The following is a 22,113-nucleotide window of genomic DNA, read 5'->3' as shown; positions in this document are numbered from 1 at the left end:
GACGTAAGAATGTTGAATGTTGAATATACACTACAGGCCATTAAAATTGTTACTCCAAGAAGAAATGCAGATGATAAACGGGTATTCATTGGACAAATATATTATACTAGAACTGATATGCGATTACATTTCACGCTATTTGGGTGCATAGATCCTGAGAAATCAGTACCCAGAATAACCACCTCTGGCCGTAATAGCGGCGTTGATACGCCTGGGCATTGAGTCAAACAGAGCTTGGATGGCCTGTACAGGTACAGCCGACCATGCAGCTTCAACACGATACCACACTTCATCAAGACTAGTGACTGGCGTATTGCGACGAGCCAGTTGCTCGGCCGCCATTGACCAGACGTTTTCAATTGGTGAGAGATCTGGAGAATGTGCGGCCAGGGGAGCAGTCGAACATTTTCTGTGTCGTTAGAGGCTCGTACAGGACCTGCAACATGCGGTCGTGAATTATCCTGCTGAAATGTAGTGTTTCGCAGGGATCGAATGAAGGGTAGAGCCACGGGTCGTAACACATCTGAAATGTAACGTCCACTGTTCAAAGTGCCGTCAATGCGAACAAGAGGTGACCGAGACGTGTAACCGATGGCACCCCATACTATCACGCCGGGTGATACGCCAGTATGGCGATGTCGAGTACACGCTTCCAATGTGCGTACACCGCGATGTTGCCAAACACGGATTCGACCATCATGATGCTGTAAACAGAACCTGGTTTCATCCGAAAAAATGACGTTTAGCCATTCGTGCACCCAGGTTCGTCGTTGAGTACACCATCGCAGGCGCTCCTGTCTGTAATGCAGCGTCAAGGGTAACCGCAGCCATGGTCTCCGAACTGATAGTCCATGCTGCTGCAAACGTCGTCGAACTCTTCGTGCAGATGGTTGTTGTCTTGCAAACGTCCCTATGTGTTGACTCAGGGATCGAGACGTGGCTGCACGATCCGTTACAGCCATGAGGATAAGATGCCTGTCTTCTCGACTCCCAGGGATACGAGGTCGTTATGATCCAGCACGGCGTTCCGTAGTACCCTCCTGAACCCACCGATTCAATATTCTGCTAACAGTCATTGGATCTCGACCAGCGCCAGCAGAAATGTCGCGATACGATAAACCGCAATCTCGATAGGCCACAATCCGACCTTTATCAAAGTTGGAAACGTGATGGTACGCATTTCTCCTCCTTACACGAGGCATCACAACAACGTTTCACCAGGCATCGCCGGTCAACTGCTGTTTTGTATGAGAAATCGGTTGGAAATTTTCCTCATGTCAGCACGTTGTAGGTGTCGCCACCGGCGCCAACTTTGTGTGAACGCTCTGAAAAGCAAATCATTTGCATATCACAGCATGTTCTTCTTGTCGGTTAAATTTCGCGTCCGTAGCACGTCATCTTCGTGTTGTAGCAATTTTAATGGCCAGTAGTGTTCTTTTGAGAAGTAAAACGAAATTAAAAGCTTATGTCCTAAAAAAGTGCAGTATTATTTCATGATTAAGAGTGAAAGTTAATGGCACAGGCAACGGTGTACCATAACACTCTCTCTAATGGTTTACTCTTCCAACAAATGTAAACTTATCGACCAGTCACCAGTTCTTACATTGATTTGAAGTTGAAGACCCATTTACTTGTTCTTTACTCTGTCCTTTTTTGTACCTATCTTTGGTATTCCAACATCTTCTCTTATAATTTTCACCTGAAATGTGTCAGTGTTAATTAGGTTCATGGGGAAATGATAGCCTTTTACATCATTAACGTTTGCGTTCAGAATACAGCACAGTTACATAGAATAGAACACAGCACATTGTCATTTCTTCTAAAGAAATTAGTGTCTGTGTTTTCTTGCAGCCACCCCCATCTAAATAAATAAGACGAAATATGAGGTCTTTGAACGTAAACGAAGTTTCCCAAATTTGTGTTTGAGCTATCAATGGAAACGTGCGTTTTTGCTCCTGCCCGCAATGGCTCCCTGTTCTATATTTACAATCATTTGTTTCTCCACTGTGCTGCTTGCTGTAGTCGATGCTAACTACAAGTTCATGCTCAGTAATGTTGTCTCTTGTGAAAGAAATGTGATAGGGGAATTTTTGACAAGAGTGAGTTGGGTAACATTTAATATGTTACAGTACGTTTCCATCTCGATGTAAACCGCCCTATTCTGACGCCGCAAAGTCCGTCCTAATCTTAAGCTACAGTTTCAGTACTTACAAGCAATCACAGTAACTCACTGTAGCCAGCTTATGGTTTTTATACTAACCAGTTACCAGAAAGGATTACAAAACGGAGAGTCTGTGACAGAATGCTCGATCTAACATTATACAAGCCTATCTCATTGTACGTTCAGCTGTCGGTCGCGACTTGCACAACACACTACGTGGACTTTACTCACCTCTAAAATGACAGTTTACGAACAAAATCCGAACCTACAAGTGTTCGTCTTTCTTACATGTTTCACGTTCACTTTGCGGCTCTCCAAGTTCAAGTTTGTCTCATTGTTACGTAAAATTATTACACCTACTCAGAGCTCCTTATACAAGTGTCCTTACATGATGATAGCTGAGCTCCAAACTTCCTTACACTTTTGAAAGCAATTCCTTTAGCCCACAAAATACACTCCAATGTCCTGTCCTATGACTGATATACGTCATAGCCAATCCGATATCAATGGTAAACCCGCGCTGTCCCGTGTCGTACATATGCCCAACTTAATAGCTTTTGTGAACAGTTTATTGAGTAAACAAGTTTGGAAAATAGTTATCAAACTGACTTCCTTAAAAAACAAAATCATCATGAAATGTTTCTTGTTTTCCAGACCTATAAACTGCCTAGTTGCACATTACTATATTTGTTTGATAGTAGAGTTCACTCTGACAACCACTAACGTATACTCAGTTAACAGATATATCAGTATCCATTTGTTATATTTCTTTACATTCACTGTATCATTCACACTAGTAACAAAACTTACTAAACCATAAAAAATTCATAGAAAGTCGTAATAGTAACAACTAATACAATTTTCTTTCCAAAATGTACTGGTTTAATTACGTATGATTTCATTGGCCGTAAGATGCTGTCATCTTTCGGCCTTAGCCGTATCTACTTGCAGCTAGCTACTGGATGGGATCGCACATCTGTTACGTTGGAGCTATGACTCATGTTTGAAGCTATATTCTCCCCACTCGCTGTCCCAGGCATGATATGAGGCGCTAAGCCTCAGTACCCATTATAATATATATTTCTGGTGTATAAAATTTGATGTAATTGCAGTAGACACTACTAATAAATCACTAAAATAGAGTGAATACGGTGTTGTTCTCCAGTTTCCTTCCCACGCCGTCTTTCACATTCTGATCTTTATACAAAACATTGGGTACATAAGAAATACATGGAAACTTGGGAACCATTTCCACCAATGTGGATTAAAGGCATCAGCTGACCTTGGCAAAACAGCACCTTTCTCATATTTAAATAAAGACCCACACATATTTTGTGGCACACACAGAAAACAGATAATCGCCCGCAGAGAAACCTAGTAAGAGCTTGAAAGGGTTTCAGAGAGAGGAGCAATGGCGAGATAGATTCACCTTTTGTGGAAGATCTACTCGCATGTTAGTGCGACTCTCGATGCACACGACCGAGACAGAGGCTGAGAGAACGGACAACTGTTCTCTGGACAACGTTCCTTTTCGGTTTGACAGTTTCGTCAATTAAATTCATCCGATAGTGACTTTCCGACAACCTGACTCTGGCTAACAACTCAAGCTGGCACGTCCTGAAAGAACTATCCCCGCAGGGCAAGGGCAAGCATATCCAACAGCTGGCACGTCGCGGGTCACAGAGAGCAACAACCAGCTGGTGTGTCCTGGGCGCTGTGTCTCTGGCGCCAGACTGTCGACGAAGTCAGTATTCATCCACCTAACGGCCGAAATCGGCGCATCTTTCCTTGCACCAACGCTTGCAAATCAGCAATCCTGGACTCCTTTTCTTGACATGTTACTACTAATTTCACTGTTTTAGTTCTTCCATTTTGAAAGGAGGTGAGCTAACAGCGACTATGTTTTCTTTCTTTCTTTTGCTGGTGCCTCGTCCTGCGGTTTCGCAGGGTCGGCACGGTTAGGAACAGATTTGGCAAGGTTAGTTGTAAGCGGTGGCCGGATGCCCTTCCTGCCGCCACCCCGTACCCCCCCCCCCCCAGGTCGGAATTGGTGTACCCCAGCTGTCTGCGTCTAGTGTAATCCATGAAAAAGTGCGAACGTGTTCAGATGTCTGCGAGTCGAGTAACTGAGGCGGAACGTGGGGACCAGCCCGGTATTCACCTAGCGGGATGTGGAAAACCGCCAAAAACCACATCCAGGCTAGCCGACACACCGGCCGCCGTCGGTAATCCGGACGGATTCGATCCGGGGCCGGCGCGCCTACCCCAGTCCAGGAAGCAGCGCGTTAGCGCTCTCGGCTAACCTGGCGGGTCTAACAGCGACTATCTAACATCTGGAAATGAAGTGCTGCAGCTTTCCCTGAACAAATGAATACGATGCACCACTAATTTTCTATATTAGGTTGGTGCATAGGTTTCGTAGCGTTTTTATTTAGCATGTTGGTATTACGATTGCTAAAGGTATATTTATCGATTGTCGTTTTCCGTATTTGTAGCTCACTGTTGCTATTTGAGTTCACATATTGTCATTTCGTCATTTGGAGACAGCGAATGGAGCTGTGGACTCTAGAAAATGGAGTGCCAAGTGGAGAAACAGGAACATTTCCGTCGTGTTCTTCTCTTTGAGTTCAATAGGCAGGTGACAGCAGCGGAGGTAGCCAGAAACATTTGCACCGTGTATGGGGGATAATGTCATGGAACAGAGCACGGCAAGAAAATGGTTTTCTCGTTTTAAAGAGAATATTTTCCGTCTTAGTGACTCTCCGTGTTCAGGAAGACGTTCAGGGTTTGATGAAGATCGTTAAAACGCATTCATCTAAAATGATGCACTTCATTGTATTCGATAACTGGCAAATGTTATGATCTGTGATCATTCCACCATCTTGCAACATTTGCATACAATTTATTTAATCGTATGGCTAGGGCCCCCCGTCGGGCAGGCCGTTCGCCACTTCGGCGACCTGCAGTCGATGAGGATGATAGGATGATGATGACAGCACAACACCCAGTCCCTGGGCGGAGAAAATTCCCAGACCCAGCCGGGAATCGAGCCCGGATCCAGAGAACTGACAATCTGTCACGCTGACGGTTCAGCTACCGGGGACGGACTTTTACATACAGTGGGGAAGCGTCAAAAGTGTATAGGTACGGGCTTCTCTCATCCAAAATGACAAAAACCAGTTGCTGGCCATATACGCATCTCTGCTTGCTCGTCATCAATTGGCTCGTGAACAACAGCGACCATTCTTATCCTGTATCGTTACTGGTGACATACAAGGAAAAGAAAGAAGTGGCTGAGCCGAAACAAAACAGCAACTCCCACTACAAAGACCTGTGCGCATCCACAAAAGATAATGTTTTACATCTGGTAGAACAGTGACAGTGTGGTGAACCCCGAATTGCTTCCCCGAGGTGTAAGCATCACTGCTGACATTTATTGTCAACAACTGAGACGTTTCGCAGACGCAATCCAAGGAGAACGACCAGAAAGTCTGCGTGAAGTGATGCCCTCAGATTCTCGCCTTTTCCATTCTCTGTCGAACAACCGTTAATGAACTTCCTTTCCGGGTAAAAAAGCTCTCCGAAAATTGGTCGACGAGCTGTTCCGCTCAAAACCACGTTATTTCTACAGTCGTGGAACCGGAAGTTTATCCCAGTATTCGCAGGCTGCTGCAAATAGTACAGGAGAATGCATTATCGACGACCAAAGTCTCTGTTAAGTGTTTATTAAAAGTGTGTTTATTACAGTTATCGATAGACGCTACGAACCAGTGAAGTAACCTAATAATACGTTCGATATCAGTAATCAACTCCAAGAACATGCAGTATCAGTTTTCGACTCACAGTAAGCCTTATACTAGTGACTGCAAGTTGCTGTCTGTGTCACCCACAGGGACGCGAACATCCATCTGCAGCACACAATGACTCGCCACACTTGCACCTTGGTGCTCGTGTTGCTGGTGTCGGCTTGCGACGCCCATCGGTTTCGACCACGTGGTCCAAGATGGGGCACTCGGCATACGGTGCCGATGACGAGCAGCAGGATGCTGAAACAGGGCAGCCACATCCACAGAGGACCGGCGGGGGCAACTCGCAGCGTGGCACAGAGTGGCAGTCACCACACTCCAGCCCTGATGACCGCCAAGGCGGCCAACCTCGTCAGGTTCCACTTTGCAGACGACCAGACGACGGAGCAGAACCTGTTAGCCAGCGGTCGCTACGTTCCCAGGTCCGCCGTTCCGTTTGACGTAACAGGTCAGTCTCCAGCAGCTCGCTTGTCATCAAATATTATTCGCGTAATTCAAAGACGCTGCTGGACCAGTACCACCCTTTCTAGCGCTCTGCAGAGCAGTCAGAATTTGCTCCTGCCCCGAACAGTCCGCACACTGTGTCAGCGCTCATCACCTCCAGAAGACGCATCCGTCATACGTTTACAGGTCGGCAGGGTAGCAGTGGGCTTACGATATGAACTTGGCCTTGAGTACCAAGTTACAGTTGTAGCAGTTGTGATTTTATCTTCAGGCCACCGACTGATGTGGTGCAGCAGTTAGCACACTGGACTCACATTCGGGAGGACGGCGGTTCAAATTCGCGTCCTGCTACCCTGATTCAGATTTTCCGTAATTTTCATAGATCGCCTTAGGAAAATGATGGTACGGTTCCTTTGAAAGGGCATGACCGATTACCTTCCCCTTCCTACTCTAATCCGTTTATGCTCCACCTCTAATGACCTCTTTGTCGATGTGACGTTAAACACCGATCGCCTCTTCTAGGCAGTCCATCCTTCTCCCCTCCACATCCTCCCCCCGGCACTCCATGCTATCCTTTTGGTCAATAGCGTTACGTGAAAATGTAATCATACGCAGTTATTCTCGACCAATGGCACATAAGTGTTATTAACTGCAGTTGCTCTTTGCCTATAGCCCCAGTGTCCCGCAGCTATCGTGCAGTTTGTTCTCGACTAGCTGGAATGATTGAAGGTCTCTTCCCTGTAGTGAGAGGACGATAATTAATTTGGCCAACTGTATGGCGCCAAAACCATTAGTTGGTAGGCTATGCCATAAAATTTCAAATTGACAGGGTGGGCCATAAAATTAGCAGGAAATTGGTAGGAAAGCCAAATTTACAGGAAACTGGTAGTATAAGACGTAAAATTGGCAGGACATTGGTAGGATAGGATGTAAAATTGTCCGGATAGGCCATAAAACTGGCCAGTTCCACGGATAGACCACATTTGGTAGGACAGCCTAAAAATTGGCAAGAAACGATGAAATAGGCGGTAAAACTGAGCAGTGAGGCCCCGCCGCTGTGAGACAAGTCCAACGGCGCATGATGAGGTTGACGCTTGACAGCGTTGGCATTTATACGTAACGCTGTTGGGTAAATGCTAAGTGGGTGGGGAGGAGAGGAGAGGAGATGAGGGGAAGAGAGTATTAGGAGTGGAAAGGGTTAAGAGGGGATGGGAGGGGTAACCTTGGAAGGTAACAATTGCATCAACTGTAAGCTGATACTTAAGGTGAATCCTATCTCATGTGCCCAAGGTACCCTTTTCAGTTGTCTCGTCCAGTGCGTCATGCGGCGCACCATTTGGCTAAAATTCTATCAGGTATAGCAGTGTTGCAAATAAATGACAGCATTTGCATTTTAAATCTTAATAAAAGGGTCCATATTCGTCTTGAACTGATGATGACTGAAACCCCTTGGTTATATAGCATTAGAAATTTTCACAACTAAACTCATTACCTCTAATGGTTAATGAAAGCACATTTTTCTTTCGAATTTATCAATGTATGGGAGTTGCAAACACATAAATAGTCCGTATTCTGTGTATAAGACGCCCTACCAAGCCACTGATTGCTCCATTCATAGCTAGAGTGCCGTCTGTTGCCTCGAAAGATGATAATCCCAAGGAAGACCAATCTTCTCTGTAACTGCACCAGTAACGTCAAACCTAATTCTACAAAATGTTGGTCTCCATCAGCAAACAGCATATTGGTTGTCTTAAAGTGCTATAGATGGCGAAAACTAGTACCAGGCGACCATGCGAGCTCCATTGCTGATGTAGGTCATGGCTGAGAAGTGGAGTGTATGTGTCAGTTCGCAGTCATATGTAAGGAAGCAGCAAAGAAAGATGGCAGAATGGCGGAGAGGTAATGCTGTGTTTGAACGCGTGAATTAAGATGCCCAATTTGTTGCTGTATTATCACTTACGTTCAACGTTTCTGCAAGTAATTGTATAGCACTCGCAGCTACAGCTTTTTTTTTTTTTTTTTTTTTTTTTTTTTTGGGAGTAAGGACGGTGGTCGTAAACTACATCCTAACCAGCAGAGGCTGTAGACAGGTGTTACTCCTTGTCAACGACATTTTGTTTCGAAGGCGACAGGAATTGCTGCTGTAAGTGTATGCAGTTTGTGAGGACACACAGCGAAGGGAGCAGCTCGAAGTGAACGCATGGAGTCGGGAACCTCGCGAAAGCCATTGCTCAAGCAGCACGTAAGGCTGCATGTTTTCGACGGTCCGAACAACACAAAAAAATGGCCGGTAGGTAACTGGAGACATGTGATATGGTCTGACGAAGCACTATTTGCCTCTGGTTAAATGATGAAAGTGGTCGGTTGCTCCGATGGTCTCATGAGGCAAAGCACGGTAGGTTCCAATTGGTCCCGAGATTCTGAGATATCGTTGGTACAGTATGGAGTGTATAGTTTAGGCTGCAGGTGGTTCTGTGATGTTTTCGGAGTGTATTTCGTGTCATGACTTGGGCTCATCCGTTCAGGTGACTGTGTCCATAGACCTATTGGTTTTTTCAACATTCTTGCTGGCCAGTTTATTCTTTCATTCTACATTTGACATTCGTAGCGCAGCGCGAAATGTCTGGCACTATCTGGAACAGCAGGTGGAACGTAGGAGTCAATATCCCCGCATTTAGTAGCTCTAATACAGCTAATCGTGAGTGAGTGGATTCAGCTGGACATGTCATACCTGAAAAAGCCTGTGGATTGTTATTCTCGCCGACGCCGTTATCGAGGCCAGTGTTGTTGTGCATATCTTGCCTGGAATGAGGTATGATATCTCCTCCCTGTCCTAATAAGAACTGCTAGCTGTGCTGCGTCTGGTAAGTCCAGCGGCTCGTCCAAGCACAAAGGAAACTGTAAAATATTGAACTGAATACCCTGTTTCTCTTTTCTAGTCTTTTATTTTATTTATTTATGTTTGACTGGTTAGATATGGGCCTTCACGAATTCCTCTCCTACGCATCGTCACATGCTCGAAGTGGCCTTGGCTTGTTGTTCACAACGCGGTCGAGATGTTGTGACTCAAGGCTGTTCCACTCTCCGATGGCGGCCCACCTGAGGTCGACAATGTGTGACGACGGCTGCCGTAACAAAGCCTCGTAGGTTCCAACTGGTCCCGAGCTTCTCACATAACGGTGGTACTGCCATTCCGTGGAATCTTACCTCCTGGAGGAAGATGTGCCCAAGACGGACGCCGTGTGCATGTTTATTATTATTCTGAATGATGAAACAAGCGGCGAGCTGTTGACCGTTGCGCTGGACAATAATCCAGATGACCCTGTTCCAGTACTGAAGAGCCACTCAGTTACCTTTAATAGTGATGAGAACCGTCAGGCACCTGCACATGATACTGCAGCGACACGTGACTGAACTGAATCGTATGACTTTTTTTCGTGTCTGAGAGAAGCATTAATATCTGGCCCCTACCCCACTCTTCTCCTATGATCATCATGCATCAGACAAGCACGGCTTTCATCCGTCAAGAGGCATCACTGTCAAATGTTCTATTCCAGACGTTCCATTATCAACAGTCTTCATGTGCCACAGAGATAGGGGCATTCATTCTTGTTCTTAATACCTATTTGCTGCTGAGTTGATACAGTAGGAACTTTTGTGTAAAGGCCCCCTGAATTCCAGTTCCTTCCTGTTCTGGATGATCTGTATCCATAATTTACAGTACGTAGAGGGTGAAAATGATTTAAACTAACAAACGCTGGGAGGTTGCACGGAACATTAAAACAAACTTTCTCTCTATTGTCATAATTACCTGTAAGCATTTTTCATCCGGCGTACGGCCTAATTGCTGTCAGCACTCAGCTCCTTCCTGAGCAACTGTTAATCCATTTGGCGTCTACACAACCTGGAACCGGATGATTAACACTCCCGTTCTCTGTGCTGTTTACAGATGAAGCAATGTTCTGATGTGATGGGTCTTCAACGTCCACAGTTCCCATGTTTTGAGTGAGGTTAACCCACATTCCACGTTTACTCGCGTTCCTCTCTGTTGCGGTTCCACATGAAAATGTGTGCAGATATTGTTGGTGACTATGGAATTAGGCCGTAACTCCTATTTAAGCCATTAAATGGCTGGAATTATTACAGCTTCTTGGCCAGATAATTGTCAGAGTTGCGGTTTGTTGTGCTTCTCGCTACACGACAGCGCATCTGGTTCCGGCCTGACGGAGGCCGGCACATGTCAGTCGTCCTGGGCCTCTCGAACTGACAGTTTCCAGAAAAGCGGAATGGCAGTGGTTTCCCGTTGTCTCGATCACGTTATTTGACCCCTATGGACCATTTTCTGTGGCGAGACTTGTGCACCCTTGTTTACAAAACCCCTGTTCAGTGATAAGAGGATCTTGCGGGCCTGATAGTAGCAGCAGCAATAGGAATTAAGGACTTTGACCGTGTTAGCCGGCCGCTGTGACCGAAAGGTTCTAGGAACTTCAGTCTGGATTCCGCGCTGCTGCTACAGTCGCAGGCTCGAATCCTGCCTCGGCCGTGGGTGTGTGTGATGTCCTTAGGTCAGTTAGGTAGTTCTAAGTATAGGGACCTGATGACCTCAGATGTTAAGTCTCATAGTGCTTAGAGCCATTTGAATTTTTTTTTCTGTGTTAGACGGAACATGACCCACCTGTGTAACCTCTGTTCACAAGTCAATAGAGGTGTTTTGGAACCTCTGCTGAAGCTGAAGCAATTACGTTGCGTAAACATGCTTGTTTCTTGGTAATAAAGAATTGAAATTTGTTTGCGTTCATTTCTGTCACCACAGGAAAACACATTACAATAAGTGCTTTCAAATCCCATGCAACCTCCAAAAGCTAACAGCTTAGTTAAATTCCACCAAGAGGAAACTCTATCAACTTCGGAAATCATCACAGGAAAATATAACTTACAGAAAAATATTGGTTTTAACTCTTTATAATGTATATACACACATAAAAATGATTTTGCATCACCCCAGCTCCCAGAACTCCCTAAGATAGACATTGACACTGTTCAGAGATGTAAAGAACCATGCATGTGCAACTCCTATTACAGAGGTGGTCCGACAGTCGATCAGTTCCAGTCATTCCACAAGGAAGGAGGTACACGGCTCGTGTTGTCTGTCGTTCAACCATGCCTAGGTGGTCAATACCGCAGTTCGATCACGTCCGCATTGTTACTTTCCGCCAGGAAGGGCTCTCAACAAGGGAAGTGTCCGGGCGTCTCGGAGTGAACCAAAGCGATGTTGTTCGAACATGGAGGAGATACAGAGAGATAGGAACTGTCGACGACGTGCCTCGCTCAGCCCGCCCAAAGGATACTACTGGAGTTGGTGACCGCTACCTATCGATTGTGGCTCGGAGGAACCCTGACGCCAACGTCACCATGTTGAATAATGCTTTTCGTCCAGCCACAGGACGTCGTGTTACGACTGAAACGGTGTGCAATAGTCTGCAGGATGCGCGTCTTCACTCCTGGCGTCCATGGCGAGGTCCATCTTTGCAATCACGACACCATGCAGCCGGGTACAGATGGGCCCAACAAAATGCCGAATGGACCGCCCAGGATTGGCATCACGTTCTCTTCACCGATGAGCGTCGCATATGCCTTCAACCAGACAATCGTCGGAGTGTCTGGAGGCAACACAGTCAGGCTGAATGCCGTACACGCTGTCCAGCGAGTGCAGAAAGGTGGCGTTATCCTGCTGTTTTGGGGTGGCATTATGAGGGGCTGACGTACGCCGCCGGTGGTCATGGAAGGCGCCGTAACGGCTGTACGATACGTGAATGCCATCCTCCGACCGATAGTGCTACCATGTGGGCAGCATATTGGCGGCGCATTCTTCTTCATGGACGGCAGTGCGCTCCCCGATCGTGCACATCTTGTGAACAACTTCCTTCAGGATAACGACATCGCTCGACTAGAGTGACCAGCATGTTCTCCAGACATGAACCTTATCGAACGTGCCTGGGGTAGATTGAAAAGGGCTGTTTATGGACGACGTGGCCCATCAACCACTCTGAGGGATCTCCGCCGAATCGCCGTTGAAGAGTGGGACAATCTGGACCAACAGTGCCTTGATGAACTTGTGGATAATATGCCACGACGAATACAGGCTGTACCTGTGTGTACAGCAATCTGGACCACCATCTTTGAAGGTCTCGCAGTATGGTGGTACAATATGCAATGTATGGTTTTTACGTGCAGTAAAAAGGGCGGAAATGGTGTTTGTGTTCTGTATTCCAATTTTCTGTACAGGTTCCGGAACTCTCGGAACCGAGGTGATGCAGAACTTTTTTTAATGTGTGTATATAGGTTACTGATCATGGCCGACCACTCTAACACCGCTTATCAATATTTTGAAAATTCGAATGACTTCGCTATTTACTTATTTTTATTTATGTATTTATTTATTTACTCAATTAATACTAAGTTCACTTGGCTTTCTCATGCTTCTAACCAGGCATTCAACGTATTCTGTATTACGAGGAGCACTGTATGTAGAAATTTGGGATCCAGCATTCGAAAACTACTATAGTACAGAAAAAAGTATAGTTTACCTTTATTCATGAAAAGTACAGAAATAAAGACAAAATGCTGGAGGGTGGATTAAAAAATTGAGCGCTAGCTGCAATGGACTTGACAGATGGGGTCGAAGAGCGTCAGAAATAAGAATGTGATTGTGGCGGTAAGCTCACATAACTATGGGTCAAGTAATGAGTAGTTTTGTGTGAGGGTAATCTGTATTCTCTTTCATTTCAACTGTAATGGTGGCCTCATAGTTGAGGATTTGATCCTGACTTAAACAGCAAGTAACTTCGCTGGCCAAATAGAGTGTTTCTTGCTGTACTGTAACTGCAGTTTCTAGATCAGTACTTACGAGCAGGTCCTGGCTGCTTCCAGCTGCAGGAGACGCCAGCTACTCTTAAGTGTTAAGAAAATGCCCGCGCTTACGCCTCTGGTTGTGTTGTACCGATAACAACTTGACCCATTCTGACTATAGGCGAGCTAGAAATAACGTAACTGCCACAAATTACGGAAAACAAATGATTCAGAGCTATCGTAATAACAAATTATCACTATCTGCTTCCAGTAATAACGAAAACAATTCACCATCTGTTTCACGACATTCATCCAAACATAGGCATCAAATTTTACTTCGACTGGAATATTTTACGTCTGTTCTCAAGAACAATATACACTACTGCCCATTAAAATTGCTACTCCAAGAAGAAATGCAGATGATAAACAGGTATTCAATGGACAACTATATTATACTAGAACTAACATGTGATGACATTTTCACGCAATTTGGGTGCATAGATCCTGAGAAATCAGTAGCCAGAACAACCACCTCTGGCCGTAATAACGGCCTTGATACGCCTGGGCATTGAGTCAAACAGAGCTTGGATGGCGTGTACAGGTACAGCTGCCCATGCAGTTTCAACACGATAACACGGTTCATCAAGAGTAGTGACTGGCGTATTGTGACGAACCAGTTGCTCGGCCATCATTGACCAGACGTTTTCAATTGGTGAGAGATCTGGAGAATGTGCGGGCCAGGGCAGCAGTCGAAAATTTTCTGTATCTTGAGAGGCCCGTACAGGACCTGCAACATGCGGTCGTGAATTATCCTGCTGAAATGTAGTGTTTCGCAGGGATCGAATGAAGGGTAGAGCCACGGGTCGTAACACATCTGAAATGTAACGTCCACTGTTCAAAGTGCCGTCAATGCGAACAAGAGGTGACACCCCATACCATCACGCCGGGTGATACGCTTCCAATGTGCGTTCTCCACGATGTCGACAAACACGGATGCGACTATCATGATGCTGTAAACAGAACCTGGATTCATCCGAAAAAATGACGTTTTGCCATTTGTGCAACCAGGTTCGTCGTTGAGTACACCATCGCAGGCGCTCCTGTCTGTGATGCAGCGTCAAGGGTAACCGCTACCATGGTCTCTTAGCTGATAGTCCATTTTGCTGCAAACGTCGTCGAAATGTTCGTGCAGATGGTTGTTGTCTTGTAAACACAGCCATCTGTTGACTCAGGGATCGAGACGTGGCTGCACGATCCATTACAGCTATGCGGATAAGATGCCTGTCATCTCGATTGCTAGTGATACGAGGCCGTTGGGATCCAGCACGGCGTTCCGTATTACCCTACTGAACCCACCGATTCCATATTTTGTTATCAGTCATTGGATCTCGACTAACGCCAGCAGCATTGTCAGTATACGATAAACGGCAATCGCGATAGGCTACAATCCGACCTTTATCAAAGTCGGAAACGTGATAGTACGTATTTCTCCGCCTTACACGAGGCATCACAACAACATTTCACCAGGCAGCGTCGGTCAACTGCTGTTTGTGTATGAGAAATTGGTTGGAAACTTTCCTCATGTCAGCACGTTGTAGGTTCCGCCACCGGTGCCGACCTTGTGTGAGTGCTCTGAAAAGCTGATCATTTGCATATCACAGCGTCTTCTTCCTGTCGGTTAAATTCGCGTCTGTAGCACGTCATCTTCGTGGTGTGGCAATTTTAATGTCTAGCAGTGTAACAGCTAACCCTAGCATTATAGCTTCCGAAGCTGCTTACCATCTACTGGCCAAAATTTGTACTTCTTTCCGAAAACTTTCCGTCACGCTATTGGCTGTTACGTTATTTTAACCTTTCTCGAGAACATTTTCGATGCATATTACTAAATTAAAGTCCTCCGCGGTGTTTGCCTCTTTGTAAGTGAGCGATTTTTGCGTCACCAAGTAAACACTTCCAATCAATCTATCAAGCAAGGAAAGAAAAAAAAAAAGTTTCCGAGGATGATAGGTTTATGTGCACTGGGTGGTTATAATTAAAGTGTAGCTACTCACAGAGATCCAGTGTGAATTGTAATTATGGTATAGCAGCGAAATTGCTATATGTTAACGCGTAACCGAATTCTAACAGAAATTCATTCCAGTTTTGCTACCGGAAGCAAATGTGGCGCTATACACTGTTTGCATGACGGTATAACAGCTACGTTGTCATTTGACAAGGTATAACGTGAGTGAACAGTATGGTTGTCGAGAGGGGAGACCGTGCTGTTAATGAAATTGTTTTGTGAGAGCGACAGGCATTACATTTGGGTGTTAACTGAGGATCGCCAGTTGAAAGATCTGAGGAGAGGTCTGATCTCATAAAACGTCTTGAAGAAGATGATAACAGAATTCGAAAACACGTGTGAGACATGTGTGGGATCTGGAAGAGAAAGATGTCCTGTCCCACTGGAAGCTACCGACGGAAACACGTGCCTTAGGCGGTCCTAGTGCTCGTGGAGTGTTACGAAAATTATCCCTCCCATGGTCTACAGCAGCTGAAATTTTGCGGTCTGTATTACTGTGGTAACCGTACAAGATCCAGATGTTGCAGCAACTGGATCTTCATGATCCACAGCAACGTTCTGAATTTGTTGAAAAATGTTCAAATGTGTGTGAAAACTTATGGGACTTAACTGCTACGGTCATCAGTCCCTGAGTCTACGCACTACTTAACCTAAATTATCCTAAGGACAAACACACACACCCATGCCCGAGGGAGGGCTCGAACCTCCGCCGGGATCAGCCGTACAGTCCATGACGGCAGCGCCTAAGACCACTCGGCCAATCCCGCGCGGCTCTGAATTTGTTCCTCGGTTTCTAGCAAGGACTGAAGTTGATGAGACGTTGCCGGCCTATATTCTATGGAGTGACGAGGCATTTCTATACTACGTCGTGCAGTCATTATACAGATTTGCTGAATTTGGGGTACTGTTAAACTGCGTGTTGTTCACGAGGAGCCATTGCTGTGTGTAACAGTGTGGTGTGGATCACAAGCACGTTTATTCTCCGTTTTTCTTTGAAGAGAATACACCTAGAGGGACTGTCAGATACCGCTATGCTGCACATTATCGAGGCCTTCTTGTGCAGTATATGAATCCATTCAAGACTGTGCAACACCACATGTCGTTCTGCCGGTGAAAGATATGTTTAATGGAACCTTCCAAATGCAGGGCCTGCAAGATCACCTGATTTGAATGCATGTAATTTTTGGCTCTGTGGATATCAATAGTAAAAGAACGCGTTTATGAGTCACAGGCACGTTCTCTACCTGATCTGAAGGCCAGTACACAGGGACGCGTTGTTCATCTTACACCGGAACAGCATCTCGTCGACGTCTGTTGTGCTCACACTGAAGTGGCAGTTTGTAATATAATCAACATTATGAATTTCTCACTTGTTTGACCTTTTCTCATGTTTAGTTTCTAATCCATTACATATGGAAACATATGCACGTGCCTTTCGGGAATTCACACTGGCAGATTTGCACCTGGTGTCCAAAATTCGGACTACCTATTTTCCAGCGTAAAACGGTACTGCATTAACGTATTAGAATTATAAGTTTTCTGCGATAATATTATTACAGCCCACACTGGATCTTCATGAGTAGCTACACATTAATTATAATCACTCAGTATGTTGAATGATACATTATTAACTGACATTTACTTATTACTGAAAACAATTCTCAGACTAATTACGTGACGTCATAGTGCAGTGGCTACAGGTAGAAAGGTAACGAAGACGACCACTCGTCGCTCACAATTTTCAAAAAGAAACCACAACCAAATGTGAAAAAAATATTAATTAGTTACACAGATATAGAATCTAAGCACAAAATTTTTCACAATTTTTAGGGAAATATAACGGTTCGTCATAACTGTGAGGTTTAGGAATGAATCAAAAGATGGAAAGAGCCCAAAATGTTCCAATGTTGGCATGTTGCCAAGACTGATTGTATTTTCGCATAAAAAAACATTTTTGTTCTGGATCCTCTTTTAAAAGTACATCAGTAACACCGAGAGATCATAATAGGTAGTATGAGATTGTAAGAGTACGGAAACTTAGTTTTGGGTCCAGGCTTTTAGTTTCATTTACTTCTTCTCATCAGCGTTTCGAAGTGCAACGCTCCCCATAAATCTAGATTCCAGATTGAACGGCAGTTTCACGTCACCCGTTAATGTCATGGTTGGCATTGTGCTGCGATATTGAGTCTGCCACATATTACCTAATGGGAGTCCGGCGTGGGAGCTCGCTGTTGCCGGTATCAATGTGCGATCACTCACATTACAACATGGACTCGAGAAAACATGTTCAGTCAGTCCACGTGGATAAAAGAGCGCTTGCAGATAAAATAGCTATTCCACAGTAATTATCCCATTTGCAGTAGAAATCCCGCCTTCTAATTTCATCTCTACGAATAATATTTGACTAAAAGTAGATGTTACCGATAACAGTGTAACAGCTACGTTGATAAATAGCAGCAGGGACAGTTACAATTTTGGTTATAGCAAGTGCTGAGGGATATATTTTATTAATTCCTAAAATACTATTTAATACTATTATACACTCCTGGAAATTGAAATAAGAACACCGTGAATTCATTGTCCCAGGAAGGGGAAACTTTGACACATTCCTGGGGTCAGATACATCACATGATCACACTGACAGAACCACAGGCACATAGACACAGGCAACAGAGCATGCACAATGTCGGCACTAGTACAGTGTATATCCACCTTTCGCAGCAATGCAGGCTGCTATTCTCCCATGGAGACGATCGTAGAGATGCTGGATGTAGTCCTGTGGAACGGCTTGACATGCCATTTCCACCTGGCGCCTCAGTTGGACCAGCGTTCGTGCTGGACGTGCAGACCGCGTGAGACGACGCTTCATCCGTTCCCAAACATGCTCAATGGGGGACAGATCCGGAGATCTTGCTGGCCAGGGTAGTTGACTTACACCTTCTAGAGAACGTTGGGTGGCACGGGATACATGCGGACGTGCATTGTCCTGTTGGAACAGCAAGTTCCCTTGCTGGTCTAGGAATGGTAGAACGATGGGTTCGATGACGGTTTGGATGTACCGTGCACTATTCAGTGTCCCCTCGACGATCACCAGTGGTGTACGGCCAGTGTAGGAGATCGCTCCCCACACCATGATGCCGGGTGTTGGCCCTGTGTGCCTTGGTCGTATGCAGTCCTGATTGTGGCGCTCACCTGCACGGCGCCAAACACGCATACGACCATCATTGGCACCAAGGCAGAAGCGACTCTCATCGCTGAAGGCGACACGTCTCCATTCGTCCCTCCATTCACGCCTGTCGCGACACCACTGGAGGCGGGCTGCACGATGTTGGGGCGTGAGCGGAAGACGGCCTAACGGTGTGCGGAACCGTAGCCCAGCTTCATGGAGACGGTTGCGAATGGTCCTCGCCGATATCCCAGGAGCAACAGTGACCCTAATTTGCTGGGAAGTTGCGGTGCGGTCCCCTACGGCACTGCGTAGAATCCTACGGTCTTGGCGTGCATCCGTGCGTCGCTGCGGTCCGGTCCCAGGTCGACGGGCACGTGCACCTTCCGCCGACCACTGGCGACAACATCGATGTACTGTGGAGACCTCACGCCCCACGTGTTGAACAATTCGGCGGTACGTCCACCCGGCCTCCCGCATGCCCACTATACGCCCTCGCTCAAAGTCCGTCAACTACACATACGTTTCACGTCGACGCTGTCGCGGCATGCTACCAGTGTTAAAGACTGCGATGGAGCTCCGTATGCCACGGCAAACTGGCTGACACTGACGGCGGCGGTGCACAAATGCTGCGCAGCTAGCGCCATTCGACGGCCAACACCGCGGTTCCTGGTGTGTCCGCTGTGCCGTGCGTGTGATCATTGCTTGTACAGCCCTCTCGCAGTGTCCGGAGCAAGTATGGTGGGTCTGACACACCGGTGTCAATGTGTTCTTTTTTCCATTTCCAGGAGTGTATATCAAAACCGGAAATACCAGTTATCTAAAGGTAACGTTAATGGGGGCAGTAGTTGTTAGAAACTAAGCCCAGTCGTACTTCTGATCTCGTTTTGCAGAGAAAGTGGTCTACATTAGGACTACCATTTAGTGTTTGAGACATAACTCATGTTTTGTTCAAAATAAATTAAAGAATGTTGGAGTAAACAATGCTTTGAAGTGGTCTGCTTTAAACCATTACTATTAAATGCAACATTTATTATTCTGTGTTTAAAAGCATATTAGTAAGCTGTCACAATTTACAGGTTTGATCTAAAGTATAATTAGCCCTAAAACTATTGATGTATCATTGCAAGAATTTATTGAAATGAGTGAAATACAATTTATACATGTGTAATACAATATTAAAAACACGTTTAAAGCAGATGAAAAATAATAGTGCTTATTTTTGTTTTCAAATCACAGAGGTTTATCTAAAATGTGGTCAAATGATGTAAAACTTTGTTTTGTTGACAAAAGTCACAAATATAAGTATTTTTACAATCCCCCGCACATTTATTGTGTAGCCACATATTACACATGATGTAGATAACAGACAGCTCTCTTTGCACTTCACCAGAAGTTTCCTGCACTAAAACGGCGTTCTGCGTCGTCAATGTCTGTCTTGTTTTTCGTAATGGGGAAGTCTAAATCACTCAGGTCTCACCAACGAGTGGCGTGACCGGTTCACCAACCTGTGATTCATGTGTAGTATCTTCATGCTTTTCTCGTAGTTTACTTCTGTATTTTTTATTTTTCTCTTCAACGTTTTTGGAGGATTTTTCACACTCTTTCTTAAACGTCAGTTAATTTTTCACAGAGTTTCGTTTGGGAACATAAATAGAGCTTATTTCTTGAGTAACAATATTTTTTACATTCTTTTGTAAGAAGTGTCAGTTACCAGGGCAGATCCCATTGCTTTATGTCCTTTGTCGCTTTTTGCTTTGTTTGTCGTAAGAACGGGAATATTATCGTAAGGACCATCAGCCGATAAGGTTGATCTGATATATTAAAGAGTGTGACACCTCACACGTTAACAAGATAGACCTATCCCAAGTGGATGGGAAGTTTTGTGAAGTTTGACCCTGCACGAATCGCTTGGTCGTATCTGTTTCGTTCCATTTCTTCCTCTTTCCCAGCGGGATAAATTTTGGCTTTGTTCTCGGTACTGTTGAATGAACACGTCTCAGGGTAGTCATATTGAAAAAATGGTAGAAAATCTGGCTATAGTCCAAATTTAGACTGTACGTAATAGCGCGAATTTAGACCATTAGTACTAAGTATTTTTAGTTTAGTTACGAAACAACGAAAATAGCAGCTATTGCGGATAAATATATTCTGAAAGGGAAGATTGCTTTTAATACGACATACGAGAGAGGAAAATATTCGTAAGCACAGAAACTGGATGAAAAAAATAACGAATGCATATCTGCAAAGGTTTTGAGATGGTAGATATCGAGTTTAACTACATTCGCATGTGTCAATGAACTGCCGTGGCAGTTTTACAGAACAACTAATGTGGCCTGAAGCATTGTTTTGCATTGTTTCCGCTAGGCTGCCTTACCTTCCAGCGTTAAATATCAATCTAGCCCCGTTCAGACCCTAGCCTAGCCGAAATCTTCTTTCCTCTCCTACACACTGCCGTCCCTCTTATTTTTACCGAATTCAGACGGTAACATTCTTTGCCCTCCCCTCGTCGACGCTAGGCGACTGGTTTAGGGATGAATCAAAAGACGCGAAGGACCCCTAACGTTACAATACGTTATATGGAAGGTGGGTATTAATATGCCTTCTCCCAAGGAAGTAGCCAAAGGGGATCTTAGGAGCTCCGGACGTCCTTATCACCTAAATGATGTCAGACACGACGTACTTGTTGTGCAGTGAAACTGGAATATATTTTGATTTTCGATGATACAAGGAAAAGACATACGCACTGTCTACAGTCAACAAGGCCATCGACCGATTTAAATAATCGATGTATCGATATCAATGTCAGATATTGCCCATTCATACTTTAGCCGAGATCAACTACTGCACTTTGTTGATGTTACTTGAGCTCAAGTGTTGTTTTGCTGATCAGTTCAGCTCTTAGTTGCAGTTGAACTTAGTGCTGCGTTTATCGCGTTTCTTCTGTGTGCTGTTGTGACAGTTTCTAATTACAGGTGAGTTTGTAAGAAGAAAGGAGAGAAAAACCAATTTCGATTCTTCCACTAGCGATACGGTAAATTAAAAATATGTAAGCACTACTGTAACAGCCTAATTACCTAACTATAGCAGTTTAATGTTAGCACTGTAGTCATTATTTGGAGACTGGCACAGCTTTGGGGTTGCAATATTTCAGTATTTTACAAGGCAGCGGAGCGCAAACATAACTACAAATAACATTAAATATAAATCAGTGCATGATAATACACTTCACTTAGCCTGTGTCACCCAAAAATTGCGTTGATCATCAAAAATATCGGCTAAAGGGCGCATTTCTTCAAAAAATCTACTCAGAATTCTATCACCAGTAGCCTAAGTGTCAAAATATCGCCCAATCTGGTCACCCGGACAGTACGCAGTTACGAAAACCAGTTTAGATACGGAGCAAAGGGACGGGATTTGTGGAGAGCGGGAGGGGCATGTGATGACAGCGCATTCTATTGTTCGTTCATTCGTAAAAGATTCTTTTCAGCGGGTTGCTTAAATTCGTCTGAGCCAAATTCTCTCTGCATCCCCTCCGTCTCTGCCCCTCCCCTTCCGTCAGTTACTGCTTACGCTCTTGTAATACTGTAATAACTGAAGCTTATCAGGTGTTCCACGATTTTCT

The 22,113-nt window shown here is 45.0% G+C and overlaps 1 protein-coding gene across 1 annotated transcript in view; it reads left to right on the top strand.

Annotated features, from left to right (window-relative positions):
• Window positions 1-22,113, top strand: part of LOC126252583 (protein yellow-like) — a 79,744-nt gene that overhangs the window by 11,690 nt on the left and 45,941 nt on the right. Inside the window, exon 2 of the mRNA XM_049953483.1 lies at window positions 6,054-6,415. Coding sequence (XP_049809440.1) covers window positions 6,082-6,415 — 334 coding nt within the window. The 5' untranslated portion in view covers window positions 6,054-6,081. The remainder of the gene's footprint in view (window positions 1-6,053; window positions 6,416-22,113) is intronic.

This window comes from Schistocerca nitens, chromosome 4 (assembly GCF_023898315.1).
Source record: "Schistocerca nitens isolate TAMUIC-IGC-003100 chromosome 4, iqSchNite1.1, whole genome shotgun sequence".
NCBI lineage: Eukaryota > Metazoa > Arthropoda > Insecta > Orthoptera > Acrididae > Schistocerca > Schistocerca nitens.
This window is presented reverse-complemented; position numbering and strand designations above follow the sequence as displayed.